Here is a 27,894-nt window from a genome sequence, read left to right as displayed (position 1 = left end):
AGCAAAGAGTTAAAGCTATGTATAAGACTGGAGTTAACCAGAGAAAGTTACTTTAACTCCATTAATATTGAAGAAAAGAGATGGGAAGAAAATTATATGAATTGGTACAAGAGTTAAGAGATAATGAATCAGAGACCATAAACATGACAGGCATGGGACAGGATGGTAGGTATAGAGGGTTGGAACACAGACATAAGTGAAGTGGAGTGGCCTTATACTGACCACAGAATACTATTACATAAGAACATTCTTACTATTAAGGGCAAAACTATTTTATAGTGAAAAGAAGCCCTCCTTATACCTTAAGAAAATTTACAGAGTAAATTAGATGGTGAACAAACACACAAAGAAAAAAATACAAATGGCTGAAAAACATTTAAAAACATGTTCAACTTCATTAGTAATATAGGCATAGAACTTAAATACAATTTTAATCTCCAAATAACAAATTTAAAAATAAAGAGAATATTTGATGTCAGCGGAGAGCAATTCTGTGGCCATTGAGAGCTATTGAAGTTTAAGTGGCTACATTACTTTGAGATGCAAAGTACTTCGCTCTGGAAATTTAACTTAAAGACGTAAATATTTTTGACACAAGCTTTTGACAAAATACTATTTGAATCATTGAAGATTAGAAGCATCCTAAATTATCAGTCTATTATAGAATGTTTGTGTAAGTATAAAGTATATATAAAGATTGTTTTAAAATGTAAGAATATTCATGTCAAAAAGAATCTTAAATGAAATTATTTCAACAAGAAGAAGATGCATGGTATCAGTTTGAACAGAATTGCATAAAATGTGAATAGGGGCTACTCTCAAGGGGTATTCGTTTGCTTTTCACGCTTTCAATAATGTATATTTACAAAATACTAAAATGAGTCTCACAAATGATAATAATAATTAAAGATTTTTCTTATTTAAGACGGGAATTGATTGCTTATAATTAAATATGTGCAGTAAAAGGGACATTATAGAAGGACTTAATGAAGGGAAAGTGTGAGAAGAGCTCATACAATAGAAAAGCGTATGTCTGTTTCTAATTTATTGCACATGGACTGAGTCTTTTATTTTTGATTATAATGTAGTGGTTGTACATACTAATGGGGAACAGTGCACAAGCACATAGTGTGTACTGTTGAAATGCGGCCTCCTTTCAGTCCTCTTTTATCCCATAGTAATCTTTTAGATGAAAGTATGTTGCAAGGGGTAGTGGGGAGTTATAAGGATAAAACATGTGGGAAGACAGCAGCATATATCTGCATATTTTTTTCTAGTTCTTTTCTAATTATTCGCTTTCAGATTACAGGCAATGTATTTTTTCCTAAGTGAAAAACAGTCAGTGAGGCAGGAAATTTTGTGAACCTATGCAAAAGAGTATAAGGCTTTCCATGATCCCTAAGAGATCAGTAGTGGAAAAGGGGTTGTGGTGGGCTGTCATGCACACTCCTATTTGATTTTCCAATTTTAATGTTCATTTGGCAGAGAAAACACTTGAAATATTAGTTTTTTTCTACTTCAGTGGAAGAGAAAGTCTTAGAAATACTTATCTTCTTTTTCTGCTGGTTGAAGTTATCTATAATGACACCAATAAAGAGGTTCAAGGTGAAAAAGGACCCAAAGATGATGAAAATAACAAAGTACAGGTACATGTACAGACTTTCCTCATACTGAGGCTGGAGTTCCACCTACAAGAGGAAAAGATTTTTGTAAACTACTATATTTTGACATTGGAAATATCATTGGTGCTTTTTCATAAGAATAGAAAATAATATTCTTAGTAAAAGTTTAGAAAGTACTTTCTCCATGTATCAACTACCTCTAAAAAAAAGCCTTTGAAATTAGCCTATAATGATGTAGACATATAGTATTTATGACACTCAAGCATCTATTTTGTTATGACCTGAAACACAGCTAATATTTTGCTATTTGAATGGTAATATTTTTTAAGATACTGAATTTCTGTAACTTTAAAATTATTAGCGAGAAAATGTAGTTCTTTAAATATGCATAGAAGATATTTAGAAGCAATCATTCACATGAGCATGAATTTATGTAGCACATAAGAACTACATTATTTATTTAGAAGTTCGGGATCCTACCTTAACATTCATTGGATTTTCAGATTGAATGTCCATAACTGTACAATCCATTTTATGAGTCTTCAACTGACAATTTAATTCTTAAATTGTGCTTATAACAAATAGGCATTAAACTGTCATTTATGACTTAGTAAAGTAGTAAGAGTCACCACACATAGTACCCTAATAGATTCATCTTCTAAAGACAATACAATAAAAACTAGTCAAACACAGCATAGCTAACAACGTGAATTAACAAAACTCTGGAGATTATCAAGAAGGTATGCAATGTAAAAACTAAAGTTATTTCAAGGAAAGCATACTTCAAGAAAGATAAAATCAAACTCTATCTAATCATTTGAAAAATTATATGGGTGAAGATTATTAAAATTATCTTTATGAAAGCTGATTAAGTAGACGGGACTTCAGAATAGGAAGATAAAGCATTGTAGAAAATATTAAATTTGACAAAGTTTTGAAGAGCAAGGTTAAAATGAGTGTGGATGTCAGCTCACATCTTAAAGCCTGAAACAATTCAGAGTCGAATGAAGTATGTTTTTACGTTGGTGATACAACTTCAAAGAATCCTGTTGTCCAAGGTGATACCAGCATTGGTAAATGTTCTAGTAGATTTACAGGTGTGAAAATCACATCAAGGAATAGATTTGAAATAGACAAAGATATCTAAGACTTCCATGACAATATCTGCAACTTTTCATGCTGTTTAATATTTGATAGGGGTAATCTACACTGCAGCTACTGATGACAGTTGTACTTTTTTTCACATTTGCTTCTGCACACTAAAATTACTACTGATTATATAAACTGTGGACAAAAAGAAAACAAAATAGAAAGATATCTATAAGAAGGTTATTTTATTAGTTGTTAAATGAGTGAGTTTTTATTCTTGTCTTTCAAAATAATTCATGCTCTTGATTTGTCTCCATAAGATCTTTCTGAAAAACTTTAGTATATCTAATAATAACTTGAATCTTATTTTTTACTGAATATTTTTAACCAACATTGAATCATATCATTTTGCTGCTTATGCTTTGTTAATTTAACTAAGCACCTGATCAATATTATAAAAAGAATTAGGATATAAGGGATACTTACATTTCTGGAATCAACTGCTGCATACATTATATCCATCCATCCCTTAAATGTGGCCTATTGAAAAGGACATGTTTGTTTTATTTTGGAGTTAAAATTCAGAACTGACATTTAATAAATATTTTACTGATCACTTTAAAAAATTTATTTTTGATAGCACTGGAGATCAACCCCAGGGCCTTTGTGCTGAGCTACATCCTCAGCCCTTTATTGGTTTTTATTTTGAGACAAGTTTTACAAATTTGCTAAACTGCCTTGGCAGAGCTCAAACTTGAGTCCTCTTGACAAAGCACCTCAGAGTGCTGGGACTACAGGCATGGGCCACTGGCCCTGGCAAAGAATATTTTTGAAATATTTTTCAAAACAAATATTACATGAATTTTACAGCAAGATACATAATAAATAAAAGTCATTTTATAAATCCTCCTGCTTGAAAACTAGCTTCACAATCCTTTAGAATGAGTGGATTCTTGACATTTAAGGTGCTGTTAACATTTTTTTGGGACACATTTAGTAAACCTTACAAATGTAAGTATATTTGGCAACATCAATAGCAGCTAAAGAATTACAAGTTAGATCTGAGTATTATCTACTGAAATCTACAAGATGACTGAAGTCTAAGATTTTTCTTTATTGTCACAATCAAAGGATAATATAAGTATATATAAAGTAGAAGTTAAACCATCTGTTTAAGAATTTCAATGGCAAACATTCAGAAATAATCCTATGTTTTGATTTCTTCTCCATTCTTGAAGAGAATGGATTATTATGGGTAAGAAAAGTAGAGTATAGTATAATAGACACTTAGCATTCACATGTAGAAGAGAGATCCCAAGTCTAATAACTTACCCTAATTTGCTATTTGTCCTAAAACATGAATTTTGAGGCTGTGGGCTGAAATGGTTATTCCTTTTCCTGGAAGGGGGCTTGGTATGGTTTTTAGCTTCTGTAACTCAACATGTCTTTATTTTGAAAACATGAACACTTGTGGAGTGGTAGGTATAGCAAGCCAGGTATTACGATTTATATGTAGATATCTCCCAAAATCTTCATGGGCTCATAGGTGGAGCTTTTGAAAGATAATTGGGATGTGGGAAGCTTATAGCTCACTTGCTGTTAGTGGGGTCTGCTTGAAAAAGGCAGGTCACTGAGGGTGTGGGCTGGAAGGGTTTGTCTCCTTCTCCACATCTTCCTTTGAATCACTCTGCTTCCTGTTTGCTATGCTGTGAGCATCTTCCCTCCTGATACGGCTCTCTGCCATACTGTTCTACCTTGGAGCCAGCCAACCATGAACTAAAGCCTCTACAAACTGTGAGCAAAGATAAGCCTTTCATCCTTTAAATTATGTGTGTCAAGTATTTTATCCTTGGCAAGAGAAGCAGCCCCAGAATGGTGTAAGCTGAGCTTAATGGGAAATTCTGGTGAGAACTCATAAGACTAGAATGCTAACAACATTGCAACAAAAACCAAGCTCAAAAGTTTCAGTTAGGAAGAAGGACTCCCTTGGCATATAGACTCCAGGTTATGTGTGTTATGCTCTGGCAGAAAATTTCTCTACATTTTGTATTTGTCCTGAGAATTTGTAAACAGACTAAGATGCAGTCTTGTGGACTAATTCACCTGGCAGGGAAAATTTCAAGGCAGCCTAATATTGAGGATGTAACATGGATACTGTTGGGGGCTTTTAGCTAGCTCTACAATGAGAATCAAGAGCAAATGGCACAGGTGAATGATTTAAGCAGTTGTGAGTTTGGCCAGAAAGAAAGCTCCAGTAAAGCTGAGGCCTATAACTCTGTAGCACAGGAGAGCTTGGTTGTTAAAAAGATTGGCCTTAAAATGAACTGAAATACTTTGGATGAGGACAATAAGAAATATGGTTTCAGTACATGTCAGAAATCTGCAAGGACCCACCTTTGCAGGTTCAAAATTAGAAAAGTGAAAGATTTTGCTTTGAGAAAAAAGCCCCAGGATACTCTGCTTATGGAGAATGGCAGCCTACAGCATTGATCCCTAAAGATTCAGTTTGCAGTGCTCAGCCATCCAAGTACTTGGAGGCCAGTGCTGCCACCATTCAATGTGATCTGGCTACTGCTTATGTCAGCACCATCCGCATAGTATTTGTTTTACAAGCATGAAAGATACTAGAGTTGTGGAGTCAGGAAGATTTCAGAAGGCATAGGAGACCAGGCAGTATGCCTGGAGACGGCAGTGTGAGAAGTTGTGAGAGTCAGCGCAAAGTACAGTGGAGATTCCAAGAAGCTGGAGATGCTAGGAATGTAGAACATCTGAGGAAAGCTGCAAGGAGTGAGCCAAGCCAGCTCACAAGAGAAGTTATGAGAGCCGCAACCACTAGCAATGCTGTAGAGGAAGGGCTGCCCGAGCCCTTTGGAGTTCAAATTTCATCCCCACAACTTGCTCCAGATGCTGGACATGGAATTACAGGATTTAATGTTTGTCCTTCTAAGTTTTGATATCATTTTGGTCCCACTGGTTTCTATCCTCTTTTTCCTCCTTTTAGTAGTGGAAATGTTTAGCCTGTTCCATTATATATTGACAGTTTTTAAGTTTTTCTTTTTTAATATTTACAGGGGCTATCAGGTAACAATTTGCCTTAAGTTTCAGAGGAAATTTTGGACTTGGACTTTTCAGCAATGTTGAAACTATTAAAACTTTGGCTGCCCTTAGAGTATTTGTGTAAAGGGATCTGGATGCATCTTTTGGGAGCCAGGAGCTAAATGTTATGATTTATAGTTACATATATCCCTAAAATCTCATGGAATCGTAGGTGAGACTTTTGAAAGGTGACTGGATTGTTGGAGACTGCAGCTGAATTGCTTTCAGGTGGCATCTGGCTGGAAGAGGACAGTCTGGGGAAGGTCTGGCCTGGAAGGGGTTATCTCCTTTCCCAGGGTTTCTCTGGGCTGTTTTCTATCTGCTGTGCCATGAGCAGTTTCTCTTTAGCTATGTCCCTCTGCTTTGCCACCCTGCTTTGCAGCCAAAGGACTATGGACTGAAACCTCCACATACTGAACAGAAATAGATGTTCTATCTTTTAATTTTCAAGTGCTTGGAATCATATCTCAATGAGAGAAGTGGCTACAACACCAGGTGAGTGTGCATGATGGAAAAGGAACTCAGGATTCTTAATTAGAAACTAGAGATAAGTGGTACATCAAAGAGAGAACTGTTGAATTTGTCAATAGCTCAGGTGAGTGATTAAAGAACTCCATTAACACACTTGGTACAAGAGCAGGAAAAAGTATTCATGAAATCGTCTCAGTGGAAAACCAAATCAATGGAGAAATAATTCTGCATAAAGACAAAAAGAAAGTAGGGTTTTAGAGTTGCCTTTGTCAGTAACATGAAGTATTGAATACTTGTGTCAGACTTTTATTCTATATTTGCAGAATCACTTAGTATTTTGAAGGACCACTTAAAATGTTTCTTTCATTTCTCAATTTTGTGGAGAAAGCTATATGCTTTAGTGGCATTTACAAGTGTGATTATTAGTTAAGGGTTTAGATAAATGAGAAGGGAAATATCATCATGTGTTACTATAATTTTTAAAGAAATTCTAGGTTTTCTGAGTCCCTATTTTAAATGCATGAACATTCATATCGAGTTAGAAATTCCCAAGGGAAAAAATAGGAATTTCCAACAAAAAAATAGGGAAATTTGTAAAATAATCATAGTAAAGATATTACTGGAAACTGCATTCTGGAGGTGTTGCCTAGTATGGTTTGGTTTGATTAGTCTCATGGTTCAACAACTGAAAACATAACAAAAATAGATTTCTGTCCTAAAGAACCGTTAGAAACACTAGGGAAGAAATTGTACTGCTTTTTTTTTTTAAGGTGAATTTTTAACAGACAAGAGATAGCAATATTTTTATTGTGTTTTTAAAATAATCTATAGTTTTTTCTGTTTTGTTGTGATCCAGCTGCAGCTAAAGGTGGCATTAGAGGAAAAATGTTTAAAAATTGCCATCTTTTGTTTTCATGTGTTATAAATTTTTTCTTAATAGAGTCCATCTGAGAAAGCTAGTGGGACATTTAGGGTAAAATAGACTCCAATAAGGATGCTGAAAGGTCATTTGAGATGAGATGACTGTTGCTCATGGTTCTGTGCCCAGGTAGTCTGAGATGTTACTACATTTCAGTACGAGAATGCGATTTTGACACCTATCACTGCCCAAAGTCCACCCAAAATGGATCACACCATCCCATCCAAAATGACTTGACAGTCAATTCCTATAAATGAGATATAATCTAAATAGACGTGTAAAGTGTGTGTGTGCATGTGTGCGTTTAGGGGCTAGGGGATCTATTAGATAAACAGGTGTTTAATTACAACATAAAAAGTGGTAACCAAGTTATTGATTTAATTATCAGCTAGTTCATATGGAAAATTAAAGGAATCTGGAAAAAAGGGGGGGGAAGGGGGAAAAAGAAAAAAAAGACCTATGGAAGGAACTGGAGTACCTGGCTATGAATGAATATGTCTGCACATGTAATGAAATTCTGCCCATCTGGACTCACAAACTTATATTAATAAGTCAAAATTAGAAAAAAGTATTATAAACTTTCCTATTAGTAACTAAATAACAGATGTAGCTAGTACTTTCTTATTATTCCAAACAATAAAAAATTTTCAGAGAAAATAGTGTTCACTTACAACTTGAAGCAAAGAGAGATACCCAAATCCTACATTATCAAAGTTTACTTTCACATTTTTCCATCGGGCAGTCTCATTTCTTTCTATTAGTTTTAGGCAATCAGAATGGTTATTCACTTCGCTGATCTCAAACATGTCACCAGTTGTGGTGTTAACACAGTGGTAGAATTTGCCAGCAAACAAATTTACGCCCATGATGCTGAAAATTAGCCAGAATATAAGACAAACCAGAAGCACATTCATGATGGATGGAATTGCTCCTAAAAGGGCATTCACAACCACCTAATACACAAATGGAAAAAAAGAAAAGTCAGAATGCTTATTGGTTAAAAAGGAAAAGGCATTCCCCTAATAATCTTTAATTTTTCTATTTTTTTCTATTAAGACTAATTCTAGGATAAAAGCAAAGTAAGAGAAACTTAAATATATTCTTTCTTAAGCAATACACTTAGAAAAACAAATATAGACAACATAACAAAGAAATTTTTAAAAAAGAAATTTAAAAAGGAAGAAGTACTAAACCATTTAAGGAAAAGCAGAAATAGAGGAATATGCTACTACACAAAGACAGAATATGTGTTTATCAGAAAAAAAGAGAAATAGTAAATCCTATACAGAAGATTATCTGGTTTATGAAAAGGCAGTATATTAAAGAACAGAACTAAAACATTTGAGCATGAGTTGATTTGACCAATATACTTTTAAAATAAATTAAAAAGTCAGATGTAATAATATAAAATATTATTAAATACCTAATATAATTTGGCCTTAATTATTCATGCATTGCTATGACTAAAATTTTTTGCATAAGAAGCAAGACAATTTAGCATTATGTATTTCATTAGATCATCACATCGTTTATTTCAAGCTCCAGTCATATCAGTTGTTTCATTTACTGAGTTTAATTCAATAAACTTATTTTAAATGAAACATAATAGAAATTAGTTTCTTAGGAAGAAATAAGAAAAAGAGGGATGACATATGTAATTATCAAATCTGATATGATTTCATGAAGTTTTGTAATAAAGTATCTATATTTTTCCTATACAAAAGGTTTTTAATCTACCTTACCCCTGGATCACAAATGAAAAATGTGAATTTTGACATTTGACAACCCTATTGTCTTTGCTTCCTCATCTGCAGTTCCCACTGGAATTGCACATAGAGAGCTAAGACAGAAGTTAAAGATAGACCCTAAAATGCTTGTAAATGGTAGATCATGTTTCAGACTAGAACATTAATAGCTAAGATTAATTCCATCTATATACCTCTTATTTTTATCAGTCTGATTCAAAGTACACAATAGATACGAAAATATCTTCTATTTGGCTTTTGATGCCAGTGTGTTTTTAGAACAAAGATTCTGATTGCCTGAAAAAAACTGCAAGAACTAATTCCTTACACTTTTGAGGTCATATTGAAGTCTGTAAAGACCTTTAGGCCTGGAGACACAAAACAGTGTGACAAGTGAGCTAAAAGAAAGAATGAAAACAGTGATGATAAAGATGGAACATGAACATGGAAAAATTAACTCAGCTTGCGTTACCCAGGCAGAACCAGATGATGTGGCCTACGTAGCCTACCAAACTGACAAATCTTATCTCGTTTTACTGTTTAGCTGAATAATTGACATCAAAGCCCTTGTTTTATACATACATAATTTTAAATATATGAATAATAAGATCCTTTGAATTTGAGATTTGAGAGCTAAATCAAATTATTATTTCTTCCTTTCCTCCTCTATTTTGTGTACCATTCAAATTTAAATTTGGTATTTATTCTGCATACACAGAAGACATACTAAAATGCCTATTTTCCCCATGAACATTCAATTTATAGAATGAGCAGAACAATGATTATACCTATTTCTTGAACTTCTTTTCACATGATTCTGTAAGTTTCTCACTTCTTTCTTCAAAATCTTTCTCACCTTTGTCACTTCTTCATCCTCCTTGTCCCCTTGTTCTTATTCTGTCCTTGTTTACGACATCACTACACTCTTGTCAGACTCTCCTTTCACCTTTCTTCAGTACGTGTAAGATGAGTGAATCTTCAAGTCCCATTTTAAAATTATTTAGTATTTCCCAGTGATAACCAAATACTTTCTTTGGAATATCACCCCACATTCTCCATTTCTAGTTTCAACTGTCCTGCCCACTTATACTTCATGCCACTCCAGCTAATAGAATTGCCATGTGCTAATAAAATGGCCAGAGAACTGAGAATCTCAATTGAAATTCCTGTCCAAAGTCTTGCTGTCTGAAGTTCTCTCTCCTTTCCAAGGCTTTAATATCAAAACATATCTTTCATGGACCTTCATCTCAGTCTCTAGTTTAGCATAAAGATGAGCGTTTTCTCCTTTAAATTGCAGAGTCACAAGCGTAGTACTTTACTGAACTATAGAAGTATTTACTATTGTTGTCTCAGTTGGAAAATGAGAAAGATGAAGAGCAAGAAAGTAGACTATAAGTAGCACCTCATGCTCTTCCAATCTACCACGTTAGCTGTCCTATATCTACTACTCTGCAGTAGAGTTAATTATATTCGTGTATTTGTAACAGATTATAGGTTTTTAAAAATATATAAGATGCAAAACTGCATCTATGACCCCTCCAAGACTTTGAAGGCCTTGAATACAGGAATACAACAGAAAGCTTTGAATATACAAATACAAAAATGATTGAATGAATGAATGAATGGATGGAGATTAGTCTAGCATTTATTGATCAAAGTGTAAGTTTTAACTGTTATTTCTGAATAGGAGCAAAGAATAATTAAAGAACAAAGCACCAGAAAAAGTTTGGGAAAGACAGTTAACCTGAGAGATTTACTTTGAAACAGGGACAGGCTTTGAGTTAAAATGAACTCTATGGAAATCATGACACAAGCAAGTGCTTTACAGTTGTGCAGTTCAGGATTTGATGTGGAAAGTAAGTAAGTATTTGACCTCTTGGGAAGATCTGTTTTATTAAGGTAAAAGGAATATTTTTTGGGAAATATTTGCCATAGTATTGGGAAATCCACTATACAAAGATCTATTCATAGTTAGGATCTTATTTTATTAGTCAGCAAAGGAACATAGAAAGGATTATCTTTTCCCAAGAGCCTGATCCCATGCCTTGGTTCAACAGAGAGGCAAGTGTATTAACTCATTTTAGTCTCTACGGAAAAGATAATTGACTCCCATGTGGGGATTGCAGAACTGTGCAGACCAATTTGAAGTTTCAGGCTGCATAAAGGGAAATGTTTAAGAAAGGAACTATCCTAATGATTAGTGCTGTTTCCTCTCACAAGAGTTTTTTCAAAACATTGTCAGATAGAATTTCTCTAGTCTGTTACAACCAGTTCTTACAGAAATGTTCTATCTCTGGTTCATTATCTGTACTTTTTGATTAAATCAACATAAATTGAGGGATTGACAGTTTTGTAGGAAATTAGTGTTAAGAGCTCTGTACATTCCGAAAGTCCTCTGAATGGTTTTTGAACTTCATATCAATACTACCCAAAGTTTTTAATGCTGCTCTAATGGAAATAAAAGAAAACAATAAAAATTAAGAGTAGGTGAAGTGGAAATCATATCTTTTGAGTATGGAGCACAAAATATTTTTAAAATCTAACAAATTTCTGTGGTGGGTTAAGGTAATTATTTTTGAAGCATAAGATAAATCAATTATTCAAATAAAAATTCCATCTTTTTTTCCTCTTCAAAAGTTTTCCTCTTTGTACAATATTGCTAAATATCAAGATCCGTATAGACTTATTTTTAATTTGTTTCCACTGTGATATCTTTTAAGATTCACAGAAGTTAGCTTAGAGTGACTTATTCTAAGAAGTGAGTTTATAAATTTCTTTCCATCTTAATATTTATCAAGATATTTTTCTGTTTCAGTTTTAGATGATGGTCCTATTTTGTATAATTTAAATAAGTGGGCTTTTTTTGTATTTTTCTCTCATTTAAAACCAAGATCATTTGTACTTCTGCAGCTCAGTTTTTTTCTGCCTGTTACATTCTGAGAACAACCCCTACAAACTTACACGAAAATGAAATGAGAATGGTCACAACCAATCACAGTCTTATGAAACCTGAAATATCATACATTAGCATCTGCTCAAGCATATTAACTGTTGACTTTTGGTTTGCGGCTGGACATTTTTAGGTCCCAGGCCAACGTACTAATGGGCAAGGGATGTATGCTTTAAATAGAATCATCAGTTTGATAAGTTAATTGCTTTTTCACACAATCATCCTACACCAGGGTCCCCCAACCCTCACCAAATAAACTCCCCATCAATGGATAACTTAATATACACATCAATAAATCATATTCAGTGAAACTTAATAAGATATCAATCATTGTGGTTAAAAATCCACAAAAAGTAAATTCACAAAGGTTTTTTTTTTTTTTTTCCCAAGAGAAATTTAAAACAATTGAACATAGTGGATTAGGAAGTCAGTACTATATTGTCCCTACTGTGGTGCCATCCTCCCTTCCCAGCCCCGCCCTCACCCCACTACACATCAGTCACAGTGCAAGGATTAAAGGTAGCAAAAGGGGTAATACAGTACCCATAATAAAGGGCTGAGGGGAGGAACCAGCGCTCCACCCCATCCAAGTTGGAGCAAGATTATCCTATATAAAATAGAAATATATAGTTTGTTATTAGTTAGAAATCTGATATGACAGAACATTTGGTGTTACTTTCGTATATGTTCTCTGTTTCCCTTTCAGTTAAGACTTGAGTTCTTTTGAAAAAGTATTTAAGATTTCCTAGTTCAGGAAATTAAAAATACCAATTTAAACACAAATTTTATTTTACCCTAGGTATTCACAACATCAGTTTGCTCAGTTCAATTTTATAGGTTGGAAAATTTGGACTGGAAATTTGAAATACAATAAGTGTTCAAAAGCTGTCAGCCAGAAGTGTGCATAAAGCATGCAAAACACAAAGGGCCACATGATGGTACTTCCTTTAGTACTTTCTAACTTTTTATCAAGCACTATATGGCATGCTTTCTTCACAGTGCTGCACGAAAGCGCATGCTTCGAAAAAGTGGCAGAAAACAAAATTAAAATGAGTGCCTGATTTATACTTTAACAGAGATATTGAGATTTTATGCTGCTACAGAAAAGAATTAAATGAGAGTTTCTGAATAAATGAAGTCTCACTTCCTAATTATAAAAATCATCATTCTTATAACTAACTTCAGCATTATTCATGATTAGATACCGGAAACACAAAAAGCATAATCAATAATAATGTAACTTTGACTTCACAATGCCAAACAGGTGTTGAAGGGCTCAGTAATTTTAGTGTGGTATGTATGACGTCATTTTTGATACAAGTGACCGTATTCACAAATCTGGAAATTTAAGTGACTGCTTTTATCACCTGTGAGTTTATGTTTTTAAAACTTTAGGATTCAGAAATTAACCTCTTTTTATATAAAGCACTACTGAGTAGTATTTAGAGATAAGGTCATTTAGTAAAAAGTAAAACTAGACCAACAAGACCAACTTTTTATGGACCTAGAGTGGTATGTATACAAATAACCACAGAATCAATAAACTTCTGAGGCACCAAATTTGAATTGTAATTTCAAGTATTTAACAATGTCAGAGTTTAGAAACCTTTTAAAATGTCTTGTTTTAATTCAGGCAACATGTTTTCAAGTAGAGAGTATGAAAATGATAGTTTTCTTGAGAACCGAAACTGCTGCTGTAAAACAAAACTAATATTTACTTGTAAAACAAATTTAATTTTTACCGACTTTGGAAAGAGTTTCTGACAATATTTTAATATCTATGTGTAGATCTCTGTGCAAAATAAAAGAAGACTAATTGCGTTATTGTACTGACTTGGATTCTAATAAAGAAAATGTTTTGTGTTTTTTTTTTTTTTATACTAGAAATCAAACTCAGAACCTTGCGCTTGCCAGGCAGGCGCTATGCCATTGAGTTCCATCCTTGGTCAAAAATGTTTTAATATATGTTGGGAAAGAGAAAATAAGTCTTGTGGCTATTTTTTTTTTTTCTTTTTTTGAGACAGTCTAGCTATGTAGCCCAGGCTGGCCTCAAACTTGTGATTCTCCTGCCTCAGCCTCCTGCTGGTATTACTCGTGTGCCCCACCACATGGGGCTAGTCTTGTGTTTTGAAAAGGTGACAGTTTTAATAAATTTAATTTAGAAAAAATATAAGGCTATAAAAATGCAAAAAAGAATTCAGTAACACAGCTTCATTTCTCTAAACATAACCGAATGATAAGTAGTAAAACAGTGTTTCTTTGTTGGACTTAGCAGCTTTGTTTAGATAAAAGCAATCTTGGCCTTAAGAAACAGAATTAATTTTTTTACATTATACATCTGCTATATTAATGATTCATGCCTTTAAAATGGCGTGGAAAATAAAATCGATAAGGGAAAAATTTCTAATTTGTTATGAATTATGGAGAATGGTTTAATGTTTCCTTACAAGGGGTAATATAAAAATTTGTGTGACTCCAACAAATATTTACATTAAGCTTAATTTTTAAAACATCTATGATGAGTCAAAGAAATACACATTCTATTTACAGTACTTTATTATAAATATTTTACTTTAAAATCAAAAATGATGTGGATTGATATGTAATATTTAAGTTAGCATTATTATCATATAGGAAGAAGATTAATACTGTCACAAATTGAGGTTATATTAAACAACTATTTACAAAGTTTATTATGTAGTGAATATTTAACATCTGCCCTTGAATATGTTCAAATAATATGTTCAAGTAATCTTTGGCACTGTGAAGATAAAAATTTTTGACAACTCTTATTAAAGTTTTCCTTCATTCTCATTAATTAAGCACATGTGTGATTTATATTATTTTCAATGAAACAGTAAATACAGATAAATCGTCACAAAGGAGAAGTATATGATGTAGAATTCACTTTAGATAATTGTTATATTGTTACACATAATAATTTAATGGTGCATCTGCTTTTTTGTATATAGGACTATAAGGAAACTCCCATGAAAGATTAGGAAATAAAGTCATCTTAATGAGCTCAGCAGATAAATGATATTACATCATTTTAATAGAGGCCTAAGTTCTCTTGCATATCACCTAGACGTAAATATGCAACAGACAGGAGATAAAGTAGCAATTTTGCAAAGATTTGCCATTCCTTTTGCATGCACATGTTTCTTTTTCTAAATTAAATTGAGTTTAATTTTGGCTACATATAATACTTTTAGGTTTTTCATTTTCCTTACCCTCATCCCTTCAAATCTTGATAAAGCTCTGAGAGGTCTCAGAGCTCTCAGTGTCCTGAGGGATTTGATGGCACCCAGTTCTGAGTAGCCCAGGGCATTTGCTGTCAAACTGACCAATGAAACCTGCAAACACAAATAATAATATGCAATGACTGTCATCCAATTCACTGTGTGAAACAACAGCAAAGCAACTTCTTATTTGTAGTTATTCAGAAGATAAACGATTGGATACTTTCAATAAACCTTTTAAATTTTATAAGGAAATATTTTTAGTTGGAATCAAAGAAAGTTCTTTCTAAGACAGTTTAAAACTAGATATGGAAATTTTAAAAACTAGTTCAATAAAAATCTTAAATGTCATATACTGTAAGAATTGCTCAACTAATATAAATGAATTATATTAGCTGAAAAACAAAACTAAAAGTTAATAAAATAGAAGCTGGGGCATAGTTTAGTTGTAGAGTGCATGTTTAGCATGCATGAGGGCCTAGATTGAGTCTCCAGCACCCCAAAATAATAATAGTAATAATGATAATGATGAAAGAAATCCAGAAGAAAATGTCATTCCTTACAGTTTATTGTTTGTGCTGAATTTAAAGCTTTGTCTATATCTAATTGGGAAACACCAAAGCTACTTTTGTACTGTAAAAAACAAGAAATCTTTACCCTACTTTATTATATTCAACTAATTGATATTTTCAGAATTAGCACGCTAAACCAGCCAGGAATGGTGGCACAAGTCAGTAATCCCAGCACTTGGGCAGCTGAGACAGAAAGACCGCTATGTGAGTTTGAGGACAGCTTCGGCCATATAAGACTTCAAGGCCAGCCTGGGCTACAAAGTGAGACCTTGTCCCCTCAAAACCAAATAATAATAATAATAATAACAACACACTAAATCGGTTTTGAAAGTGACTTTTTGTCTAGTTAATACATCCTGTTTCCACTCGTCTTTCATTTCCATGTGAATAAATTAACTAAGAAACTAATTCTGTCATGAAATTTCCTCAACACTTGGTAAGCTAATTTATAGTTTCTAGCATAATACCTGGTTCCAAGTGGTAATATTCGGTTCCAAGTGGCTAATTGGTGAATATTTACCAAATAAATAAAACAATAAATTTACTTCATTTAAATTAAATATGCAAAGACCTCAGGCATCTAACTTTCTACAAAAAAGAACTGCCAAGGTGCTAATCAAAGCACAATTACAATTTCTTTGGTTTGCAAGTGGCTGGTATTAGAAATTTCTGTATACACTCCTCACCATTTTTTCAAAAATTTCCATTTTCTGGTTCTCAACATACTTTTTTATATTATTTGAGATATACTATAATTATTTTTCTATTTTTTCAGAAGGCTACACTAATTGTCAATGAAATAATTATAGCAGAAGTATAATAAAAATAAAATAAAATAAAAGTATTATTACTATATAAGTGCATAATTTTCTGTGGAGTTATTCCAAAATATTTCATAAATGACAATTGAAATAAAATGGTAAAAATAAATAAAATCATTTTTCTTTCACTAAAGTGTTAAAAATGTAATAAGTAAAATAGTAGAAACCTAATTTCTGTAAATTGCAACAGGGTTAACTTATGTTTAGATTTATATCTAGTGTAAAAAATTATGAGAAGTAAAAATATCATGTAGCTTCTTTTTTTAATGTAGCTTCTAATGTAGCTTAAAACCTCAATATTAAAGACTCCTCTCTCACTTTTTGATATGATGAAACATTTTTCTTTTGAGTTTTCCCTCAATTTACTTATTTTATTGTGATATTTTTAAGCTTTTAAAGTAGGTTTGCCTGCCTTTTTGATTAAGTTAGAAATTCTCCTTGAGAATCAAGGAGATCCAATGCATGTATAACTGAGCTCTATGTGTTCTCAACAAGAACACATCCTGCTGGATTATGACCCTTTAGGAAAAACCTGTTGCCTGTGAAATTACGATATTTTGCAGTTTTCTAAAGTTACAACTACGAAAGATGGTAACATTAGACATGGTGTTTAACTTTTTGTTTTTTTAGTGGATGGAGTACCAGTAATCAAACTTGCACCACTAAACTATATCCTCAACCTAATGTTTAACTTTAATATGTGTTGAAGTTAGTCACTTGCTTTAGGGTAAATGCAGTATTTATCACTGTGTGTACAAATCCTGTAAGGGGCAATCTGTTACAGAGGCTTGCTGAAAACTTAGTCCACATTTTAGGAAAACTTCCTCCTTGTATGAAGTAGAGACATATCTTTCACTACACATACTTTACTTCTAAATGGAATTACATAGTAGATCTATATAACCTATTCTTTATATCAACCTTTCAAAAACTTTAAAATAGATCAAAGAGAGTAAAAAATATATCAGCGAGCAACACCTTCAGTGTTCATTGAGTTCCTTTGATATTGTGCAAATAACATCACTATTTTACAGGGTTAGTGGCATAATTAGTGGCATAAAACCAATAACTGCTAGGGCAGGAGCATAAACCCCAGGTTCTCTGATTTACAATATAAACAATTTAAGCAACATGTGTTTTATATTCTCTATTTCACTACTTTCCATTTTAGCTATGGCTTTTTCTCCTTCAGTATTTTGTCCTAGCTTATCACAATATATCTTATCTCCTCAGTGCTAGTTTAAATCCTTATTAAGTTACCCCATGACTTCCAAATAGCACACTACCATTCAGTACACAACTATCCTGCCATCACAACGTAATTGTCAGAGGTTTGCTATATTAAAATGAAAGTATAAATAAAACAAACTACCTGGAGCAGAAGATAAAGATGTGAAGGATACTTACATCAACAATCAAGAAGTCCAGCCAACACCAGGCATTAGTGAAATATGTCTGATACCCATAAGCCACCCATTTTAGAAGCATTTCCAGAATGAAGATGTAAGTGAAAACCTTGTCAGCATATTCCAACATAGTCTTAATTGTTTTTCGTTGATCAATATATATATCTTCAAAGGCCTGTAAAGAGAATGCTATACATTTTAGTTTTCAAATAATACTGTACTCCATATCCTTTTCTTGGGGGAGTCATGAACATGTGATGGTTCATTAGGACAGGAGAAAAGAGGACCAGTATTTATTGCTGTTTTTTTGCTTTCAAAGGTGTGTAATTATTTAGCCAGTGAAATTTATACTCTCAATTGCTGTTATAGTCAGAGAAAAATAAGTAAAAATAAATTAATCTGATTTGTTCAGAAAATACTTCTTGATGTCACAGTCTAGTGTAGCCTTTCCAATCTGTAGTCATAGATTTATTTAGTTTCAATTTTTGGTTCCTTTTTTTGCCACTTTTGCCATATAAAGAAGATTGAAAAAATAAAAATATAGATACTTATGGTTTTATAAACAAAAACTGTTGATTCATCATTCGAATGCTCAATTCTACCAAATTTTTGGGTCCATCTGCATTTATTTCTTCACTTACTTGATAGTTTATATTTCTCAGCAGAGATATTGTGTAACAATGCTTAAATGACAGACTTTCTATTGAGATCAAAATATGAATTCTTCTAATATAAGTCTTTTGATATTTTACTTCTAAGTATATATTCCTTCCAATGATTAAAAACTGATCATGTCTAAAGTGGCATACAGGAAGAGTTTATTACATGAGAGTAATCTGCAGGAAGATATAGGCCTATGTTAGAATTATAAACCTAAAGAAACTTTTAAGCAATTTATTTTAGTCAGGAAAGCACTTTATCATATCTATCTAACATCTACCAGCTTATATACTCCCTGTATTTCATTGCTTTTCTAAAATGTTATATCTAAAAAAATAAAATGTTATGTCTATCTATCTAAAGGATTTTGCTATATATACATATATGTGTATATGTATAAATACATATGTATATATATGGATCTTGATGAAATGAATACCTTGTTATGAAGAGAAAGTGATCTTTAAATGAATCACTTAAGCATGCCACTCAATATCTATCATTCCCAGTATTCATTGTTTCCTGAGTAGCAAAAGAATAGTGAACACAATAGGAAAGAGACAGGGAAGTGGTCCCTGAGGACATACTGTTTGCCAAAAAGGAGTTAATAATAATACTGCTATTCACAAACAAATTCATCAGAACTCAGAGGATATATAGTCCTAATCAAAAGACTTCTATAAACTATACTGTTCTTCCCATACATTTTTTCAAAGTCACTGAATATTCATATACTTAAATTACAATGAATAAGTTGAGGGACAAATTTTCTAGTGTACTTATTCATAAATAAAATTATAAATATAAAAATTATAAAAATAACTCCGGAAATGGATAGTTATACATTAAATATTTGATGCTGGAGATAAAAGATGACCTTATTAAAATACATTAGATACAAAGACAATTGAATAGAAATAATTAATAAATCATCCATATGAGAAGATACTAAAAAATAAGTACGGCTGCACTATTGCTTAGAATTCACTCACCAGAGCACCGCTGCTAAGGAGGATCATGAAAACAATGAAGGTCTCAAACCAGTTGTGTTCGACGATTCGGAAGCACGTTCTTCTCAGGTTCCACCACTGCTTTCCTCTCCCTTCTTCCACGCTGATTTGACAGCACTTGAATCTTTGTACACAGCCTGCAAGTATAATGTTCAAATAAGAGCAGATAACATAACCCTGTGGTTTCCATCATATTTCTTGGCCCGTTGCTGTTTCCTCTTTCCTTCATTATTGCCATCAGCCATATCCTGCTAAGATAAATCTCTTAAGCCTGGGGTAGTAAAAGCACATTCATTAGCTGTGTGGAGCTAATGAATTCATTAGCTTTTCCCCCACTTTAACTGTTTCCTTGGCTAAAAACACTTGCATTTTTTGCCTCACAGTTGTTATCCAAACCATAAAGCACTGTAAATTAGAAGTGAATGTAAGGAGTTTGCCTTTATTATCTTTTTGGACTCTGTTGAAATCACTTTAAAAAATGATTTCAAAAATGGAAATTAACAATAACAAGAAAACTACTCTTTTGAAGAGGACATCAGTAATACAGTTCTTTTCCAATAATACTAGGGTCTGTTAATGTACAGATTTTGTGGTGCTGCTTCTAGAAGGACTTGCATATTTTTCAAAATTAACTTAGTCCTCTGAAATGCAGTTTGCTCAGTCATATTTCATCATTGCCTCCTTCACCTTGCTTTCCCTTACACTCACGGCAGAATTAAATCCACAAGCATCACTGAGTACTCACTAAGCACCATGGAGGATACAAAAAAAAAAAAAAAAAAAAACCCCACAATGTCTACTTTTTCCCCCAAAATCCTACATTTCAGTTTTCAAAGAAAAGATTTGAGCAGAAGAACCTTGCCCCAAGGCAAAAAAGATAAAATACAGCAAATAAGTTGTAAGAAAAAGAAGAGAAGAAATGGAAGAAGGGGAAAGGACAAGAAATAAGGAAGGAACTAAGAAACAAATGAAAGAAGAAAAAAAGAAAGAAGAGAGTAAAGATTCATGCGGCAGTTTAAAAATGGAAAATTGTTTCTATAAAGTAATATACAATTGGTTTTCCAGTGAACTTATTGTAGTTATTCAAGAGAATAAGAAACTCCGCTGCCATAGTCAGATGAAGGTAGTTTTAAGAAAGATTTTGAGAGATATCTATTATCTGTGTAGGAAATAATGCAAAATCATAGACATTTAGGCCTATAAGGGAAAAAACACCAAATAGAAAACATTCAAGTATACTCATATATCCCAAACTCTGATTCTCAATGAGATCAGACCATAGGAAATACTAGTTAAAGGAAAAAGTATTTCTTAGCCCAATCACTCATATTTTACCAGGCTCAACAAGGTACGGTTAAGGTATCAGGTGTCTAGGGCAGGCCATATTTCCTTGTCTCTTCCAACATGCATTGAAAAATGATTTTTCCATTAAAAATTTTGGGTTTTTTTTAAAATTGGTTTTGGTTTCTTGATTTTTAAGACAGGGTCTCACTATGAAGTCCAGTCTGGTCTTGAACTCATGGTGATCCTCCTGCCTCAGCCACCCAAGTGCTGGGACTACAGATGTGCATCACTATGCCCAGCTAACACAAATTCTTGTAAGAGAATTTTGACTAGTATTTAAGATGCTCACTTATTGCAAAATTGTCACTGTCTTTCAAAAAGTTTAAATTAGTCACCATCCAGGTTGATTAAATTAGAATGTTTCTCCATGTTCATGAAACCTTCCGCATAATGAACAGAGATCGCTGAAGTCCAACATTATATTTTAGATCCTCTTTATCTGTCAGTGCACTAGAGGTAATTGAAAATAGGTCTACCACAAAGTTCGATTCTATGTGATCCATTTTGGGTGGCAACAACTGAAAGGGTGGCACTCTACAAATCAAGGATTAACATGAAGATATTTGTCTTTACCTTCTGTGAAACAGGCTTCAGGTTCCAGAGTTTCCTCGGGTTCCACAACAGGCTGCTCTTCTGCAGGTGCCCCAATGTCCACAGTACTACCTTCTGATGAGCTGCTGCTTTCATTAAGTTTCTGTTCATGAAATGAGCACAAAAGTAAAATCCCTGCAATTTGATCTCTTATTAAGTGTCCTTTCAAGAATGAATTATTTCTATGGATTTACTTTGTCTTGTCCTAACGTACATGGATTGTAAATTTAAAGCAAAAGAGAAATTGAGTAAAGTGAGAAAACTTGTATATTGTGGATTCACAATGTAAGCATGAAATCAGATTGCTGTGTTATGATGTTACAAATGGCCATTGTTCAGGTGGGGTAAGGAAGGCACTGTTTTACAGATTGGAGAAGGAGATGGCAAGGGGGATGAGGAGAGGTGAGAGGAAGAAAAAGTAAAACAGAGACGAAGAGGGAGAGAGGAAGAGAAATCCTACTTCAGAAGAAAATAATGTCAGTAGGTTATTCTGTATTTTAACGTTTGACTGCATGTATTTCTTTAACAATATCTTGCTTGTGAGCCAATACTAACCTTTCCTTTAATTCATTACTAATGTTCATGGTCAGGATGTTCAGAATTATTTACTATAAATGTGTTAATATTCCATGTGCTGTTCAAGGCAAAGTTATCCAATAGGTTAAAGTATATGGATAAACAAATTACCATAGACATAGTAAATAAACAGTTTGGATTTCTGGCAAATATTTCAGACTCTGGAGTGTCGAAAAGAAACGTCAATAAATAACTTGCGAGAGAACCTAGTTTCCCCCTCAATGACAAATTATTGTGATAAGATGTCAGGTGAAGCCAAAAGGAAGAAGTCCAGTTAAAAATTATATACCTTATACTTTGACAACAATAAGCTGACCAAGTTTCCTTTTCATGTTTTCTTTGTTTTTGATATTAGGTCTCACCATGTGGAACTTCTGGGTTCAAACAATCTTGCCTTAGCTTCTCAAGAAATTGGGGTTATAGTTGGGTGCTAGAGTCTCTGGTTCAGTTTTTTTTTTTCAGAGTTCACAAAAAACAAAGATAGTATACATAATAGAGAATATTAACTTACCACTAAGAAAGGAAAAAATATAAATGTTCTAACTGGCCTTTAAATTCTTAATAAGGTTAATCAATTCATTAATTTATTCAACTAATATTTTTGGATGCCAGCAGTCTATAAAATGTTGAGTATTTGCTGATGGTTAAAATAGCCATGGTACTTTTTGTCACATACCTACAAAACTAACTCTTAAATTTAATGCAATCCCAATCAAAATATTAGTAACATCCTAACAGAACTAGAGAAAACAATCCTAAAACATATATGGAACCATAAGAGACCCAGAATAGCAAAAGCAATTCTTGGTAACAAGAGTGAAACAGGAGGTATCACAATCCTGGATTATAAATTATATTATAAAGCTACAGTGATAAAAGCAGCATAGTACTAGAGCAAAAATAGGCATGTGGAACAATGGAAAAGAACAGAGGATACCTAAACAACCTCAGGCACATTTAGCTATCTTTGACCAAAGGTCAGAATCCTATGCTAGAGAAAAGATAGCCTCTTTAGCAAATGGTGCAGGAAAAACTATCTACATGCAGATGTTGGAAGATGAACCCATGTCTTTCCCTATATAGGAAACCAAAGTCAAAATAGTTGAAAGATCTAAATATTAAAACAGAAACACTTAACTAAATCATTAAATGCTTTTTTCTTGGTCTCTGACTTGATTTTACAGTAGTTATGCTTTTGTCTTTAGACTTGATTTGTAATAAAGAACTTACTTGTACAGTTTAATAGCTCTATTTTTAATAAATGATAAAACTGCAATTTGAGTGTCAAAAGGATAAATAATCTGTTAATAATCTATCTTATATATGTTTTAATGCAAAAAGGGATATTATATCAAGAATATTTCAAAATTGAGCATGTGTGCTTTAAAGTTGGACAATAAGGCATATAATATATAAGTGACATATGTGCATATATAAAAATGCACAGATGAGATGCTCCATAACCTTACAAGTATTAGTATTAGTATTTCATTGTGTATACTCTGCACTAGAAAATATTTCTAGTGTACACTATGTATATTAAAAATTAAAATGATCTCTACTGAAGACTCTCAACAAAGCAGCAATATACATCAGAGAAAAAAACCACTATTGAGATTTCTCATTTCCACAGGGTTGCTGGAAAATGCAAATAATAACCCATTAGTTCCTGCATCATTTGTATAGTGCAAACGGTTTCTTCTTCAAACTGTATATTGGAAAAGCAATCTTCAGTGTATGATGTATATTTAATAAATATTAAATTATCTCTATGAATTGATAAATCTAATATTAGTCAAACACTTGCCCAGGGTAGGGGAGAATGCAGTGACATACAGATCTAACATACTTTGAATTCAGCTTTAAAATATGTCACACATAAACATTTGTATTGATTATAGATGAAAGAACAAAAGAAAGGTAAGGTCTCCTACATAGAGTCAATGCAAAATTATTGTCATGCAAATAAGTTATGAAGGAAACCAAAACAATCTATAAAATTGAATATATAATTCCTACACTCCCAGCTTTTTAAAAATTTGTTTTTTTAAATTTGTAACAGTGTCTCTGTAAGTCACAAAATCACTCAGGCTTGGTTTGAACTAGTTATCCTCCTGTCTTACCTCCTCTGTGCTGGGATAACAAGTATGACCTCCATGCCCTGTCACTAGAAGTTTCAAATTTGTAAATCAGTCCTAAATTCACATGGCCATCACAAGGACTGAACAAGAAAGCATGTAGAGAATACTTGGGAAGCACTCACTTGATAAATGGTAACCACTGTCATCTCAGCATTGTACAGTTTATAACTGATGTTAATTGCTAATATTTACCTTTTCAATTACCAAAAATACTAGTGTGCACCAGACATCAAAACTAGGACCTGAGAAATAGAGTTCTGGGTCTAACAGATCTTGTATTTGCTCTCAAATGTTTACAATCACATGAAAGATGCAGAAAAACACGCAGTGGCCCCACATTGTGACAGGGTTAGTATAGTGCATATTGGAAGTTCCACTTGGCTCAGTTTGGTCAGGTCAGGGTGTAAGACAGTGGCAACTGGGTCAGAAGGATGACATGTGTGGGGATGAGTCAGGTGAAACAGGATAGAGTCAATTTCTAGACAGAAAGAATGGGTCTAAAGTCGAGACCATGACAAAGCACAAGAGGTTTGAAGAAACAAAAGATCCATGTAACTGGGTAGGAAGAATGGGGAGTAGTTTTTCATGAGTCAGAGCAGGTTAGTGATTGTCAATTTCTGGATGTTCTTACAGGTCATGTTAAGTATCCTGAACAATGGGCAGCTCCTAAATGTTTAGAGAGGAAAGCGCTATGGCCCAATTCGCCTTTCAGAAAGAGTGGGCATGGGGACTACAGTAGGGAGGGTAAAAACATAGACGATCCACCCAAGGTTGTGGCAATATACCACAGTACACCTGCGGAGATCTGACATTTGAAAGATGAAGGTGAGATGTAAAGGCATAGAAAGGGTCGGTAGACTGGGCAATTCCTAGTGATCGAGTAGATGTAAGGGAGAGACAACATGGGTTTCCACTGGTTTTGTGTGAGTTCTTTGCATGGAAAGAAAGTAGCTGTCACTCATAGAGGTCATGTACTTAGGCTGACAACATCCTATATTTCTTAATAAGGGTGGAAGTATTAAATAAAAGGACCAGCAAACAGCACCAGTTAGCAAAAGCAGCACCTGCTAACACCAGTGTATAATTGAGGATCCAATGGGAAGCAACTGTTCATCATTTATTTAGTTATTCATTTAATATTTTCTTTGAGCTTTGGAGATAGATTAAGATACGATTTTTTTTCATTTATTCTTAAATACCTCAGAAGCTAATGATGCAACCATGGGAATATTTCTAATGATTTAGAAAACTCTTCTGGACAACATTAAACCCAGAAAGATAGTACCTTAAACACAACTTTGAAATAGTCTGGAGGGCTAAGTGCTGTATCATTAGAATTAGACCTCCCACAGGTCAGTATGGAATACAGAAGCAGATCAGCCTAACATACCATCCAGTAAGTGATGAGAATATCCCCTAAATCTGAGTGAGAGGCCCTGGTACATGGCACTAACCTATGTCCAGTGAGGGACAACTGGTAGTTAACACCAAACCTATAGCAGAAAAATGTACTTAGTTCTTCAGTAACTAATATCAAGTATTTCAATGAGATGCAAAAGACTGTACATTTTAAACATCATTAAGAAAAAGTTTAACTGGTATGTGGTTGCAATCCCAGCATTCTTGCAGGCTGAGGCAGTAGGATCTCAAGTCTGAGGGTAGTCCAGGCAATTTATCTATTTAGTGAAACCCTGCCTCAAAAAAAAAAAAAAAAAAAAAAAAAAAGAAAGAAAAAAAGGAAAAAAGGAAAAAAAAAGAGGACTGGGGCTGTAGCTCAGTGTGAAGGCTCTGGGTTCAATCCCCAGTACTTTTTCTTTTCTTTTCTTTATTTCCTTCTCTTTTTTTGGTGGTAAATACAGAGACTCCTACTAGACTACCTGGATGTTATCCCAGGAGAAGTCATTATCCTGGCTATTTTCACTCGTCGTTCTTTAGTTTCATAGAGCATAAGTAAATGAGTAATGGAGAATTAGCAATTTTTCTGCAGTAAAGTTAGAACTACTAAACTCATAATCAACTAACAGTCGAGAAATTACTGAGTATTTACTATATATGTAACCTTGCAGTAGGTCTGTCAAAAGATAAAATTCCTGTAAAACATGATCCATAGCCAAACAAATTTACATTCAAATTGGATAGGCATGAGCTTGAAATTTTTGTAAACTCTCAGCAGTTCTGCCTAATTTCAAAGCTCTCCAAAATCTGCCCAAATCATCATTCTTTATCACCGAGTAGAAGTCTGTATTTCTAGATGATCATTATTCTTACTATTGCATGAGTCAAGAAACTTGCTGAGTTTTCAAAATAGTTCTTCAAGGTGTTTGATTGTACTCTGTGGGTTCCTGCCTCTTGAGACTCTCATAGGTGAGGAAATGTGACCTATGTTCTGCCCCTTCTTAATTGCGAGACTGAGAGGAGGAAGATATGGGCAAGACATCTCGAGAATTGTTTCATTTTGAGGGACAGTGATGAGTGTATCTCCAATGGGGAGGCAAAGTAAATACGAACTTCTACCGTACCATGACTCCTCACCAGCCTATGCTTGGATTCCTGGAAACTGAGCCCATTTCCTGCTTATGTGCATCTCTAAACTATCTCCTGAGATTTTCTTCCTTGGCACTTCCAAACTACTTATTGTCTCTGCACATGCCCTGTTGCTTCATCCCTCTAGATTCTTGCATCTGTGTCCTGTCTGATTGGCATGTCCTTTAGAGAAAAGGTTTCTTAAATATTTTAAGGGCTTTATAAAAATTAATTGAAACAATTTTTACATTAAAGAGAAAATGTATACATTATTACTTTTCCTAGACAAACGTGTCAAATAACTTATTATAGTGGGTAAAGGGCATACAACAAAAGAGGCTGAATAGCAAAATAATTACAAGCAATTCACATAAGGAAAATAAACAAAACAGACTGTTGAGACTACCACTGGTAATAGTAATGATGATGACAATTTATTGAATACTTGCTATGTCCCAGGTATTGTTCTAGGCACATTATATTTATTATCTTATTTGATATTATCCTTATTTTTTGGGTGAGGAAAGCAAATAATAGATATCCAGGTAGAGTTACACAGTAGGTAGCCAAAATGGAATTATATTAATAATATAATTCCCCAACATCTGGCTCAAGTGTAAGCTTTTATCAACAACATTATAGCTATGGCTTTGCATGTATTAAAATATGCTCAGAGTATTGAAAACATTAGTCACTTGCAAATGTAACCCCAATATAATGTCTGGGGTATTATAATGACTTAGCACATAAAAGTCATTATTGAAATTCCCAAAATGAAAACATTAACATATTCAAATGGGAGGATATAATTGTAGTGAGAAGAGCATTTGAGCCAGTATTGTTCCAATATGAAAATTCATATTTCATGTCTGAGAGTTTTTTTAAAAGAAAAAATTTACAAATATAATCATGGCTTTGCAGTGTCCCCATTAACTCATTAATTAATCTCCTCTCTAAGACATAGTAACTGCTCAATAATGAAGCAGACAAAAAGAACAGATTAAAACAGAAAGAACCAAAATGATGAGATTATTTTACTTCATTTTTATTTTTTATTTTTTTATTTTTTTTTGGTTACCGGGAATCAAACTCAGGACCTTGCGCTTGCCAGGCAGG

The 27,894-nt window shown here is 33.5% G+C and overlaps 1 protein-coding gene across 4 annotated transcripts in view; it reads right to left on the bottom strand.

Annotated features, from left to right (window-relative positions):
* The window catches only part of Scn1a (sodium channel, voltage gated, type I alpha subunit), a 147,854-nt gene that overhangs the window by 7,702 nt on the left and 112,258 nt on the right, over positions 1-27,894 (bottom strand). For 3 of the 4 annotated variants that reach the window (XM_005393285.2, XM_005393286.2, XM_005393287.2), the window contains exons 18-24: positions 21,521-21,641; positions 19,586-19,740; positions 17,935-18,108; positions 15,126-15,248; positions 7,869-8,150; positions 3,198-3,251; positions 1,551-1,688 (exon numbers count right to left, since the gene is read on the bottom strand). In XM_005393285.2, the coding sequence (XP_005393342.1) occupies positions 1,551-1,688; positions 3,198-3,251; positions 7,869-8,150; positions 15,126-15,248; positions 17,935-18,108; positions 19,586-19,740; positions 21,521-21,641 (1,047 nt within the window). The remainder of the gene's footprint in view (positions 1-1,550; positions 1,689-3,197; positions 3,252-7,868; positions 8,151-15,125; positions 15,249-17,934; positions 18,109-19,585; positions 19,741-21,520; positions 21,642-27,894) is intronic. The other variant, XM_013518812.1, reaches the window with a different exon arrangement.

Source organism: Chinchilla lanigera, unplaced genomic scaffold (assembly GCF_000276665.1).
Source record: "Chinchilla lanigera isolate Chin_1 unplaced genomic scaffold, ChiLan1.0 scaffold00048, whole genome shotgun sequence".
In the NCBI taxonomy this organism is placed as follows: Eukaryota; Metazoa; Chordata; class Mammalia; order Rodentia; family Chinchillidae; genus Chinchilla; species Chinchilla lanigera.
Note: the sequence above shows the minus strand (reverse complement) of the source record. Positions and strands in the feature narration are given on the sequence as shown.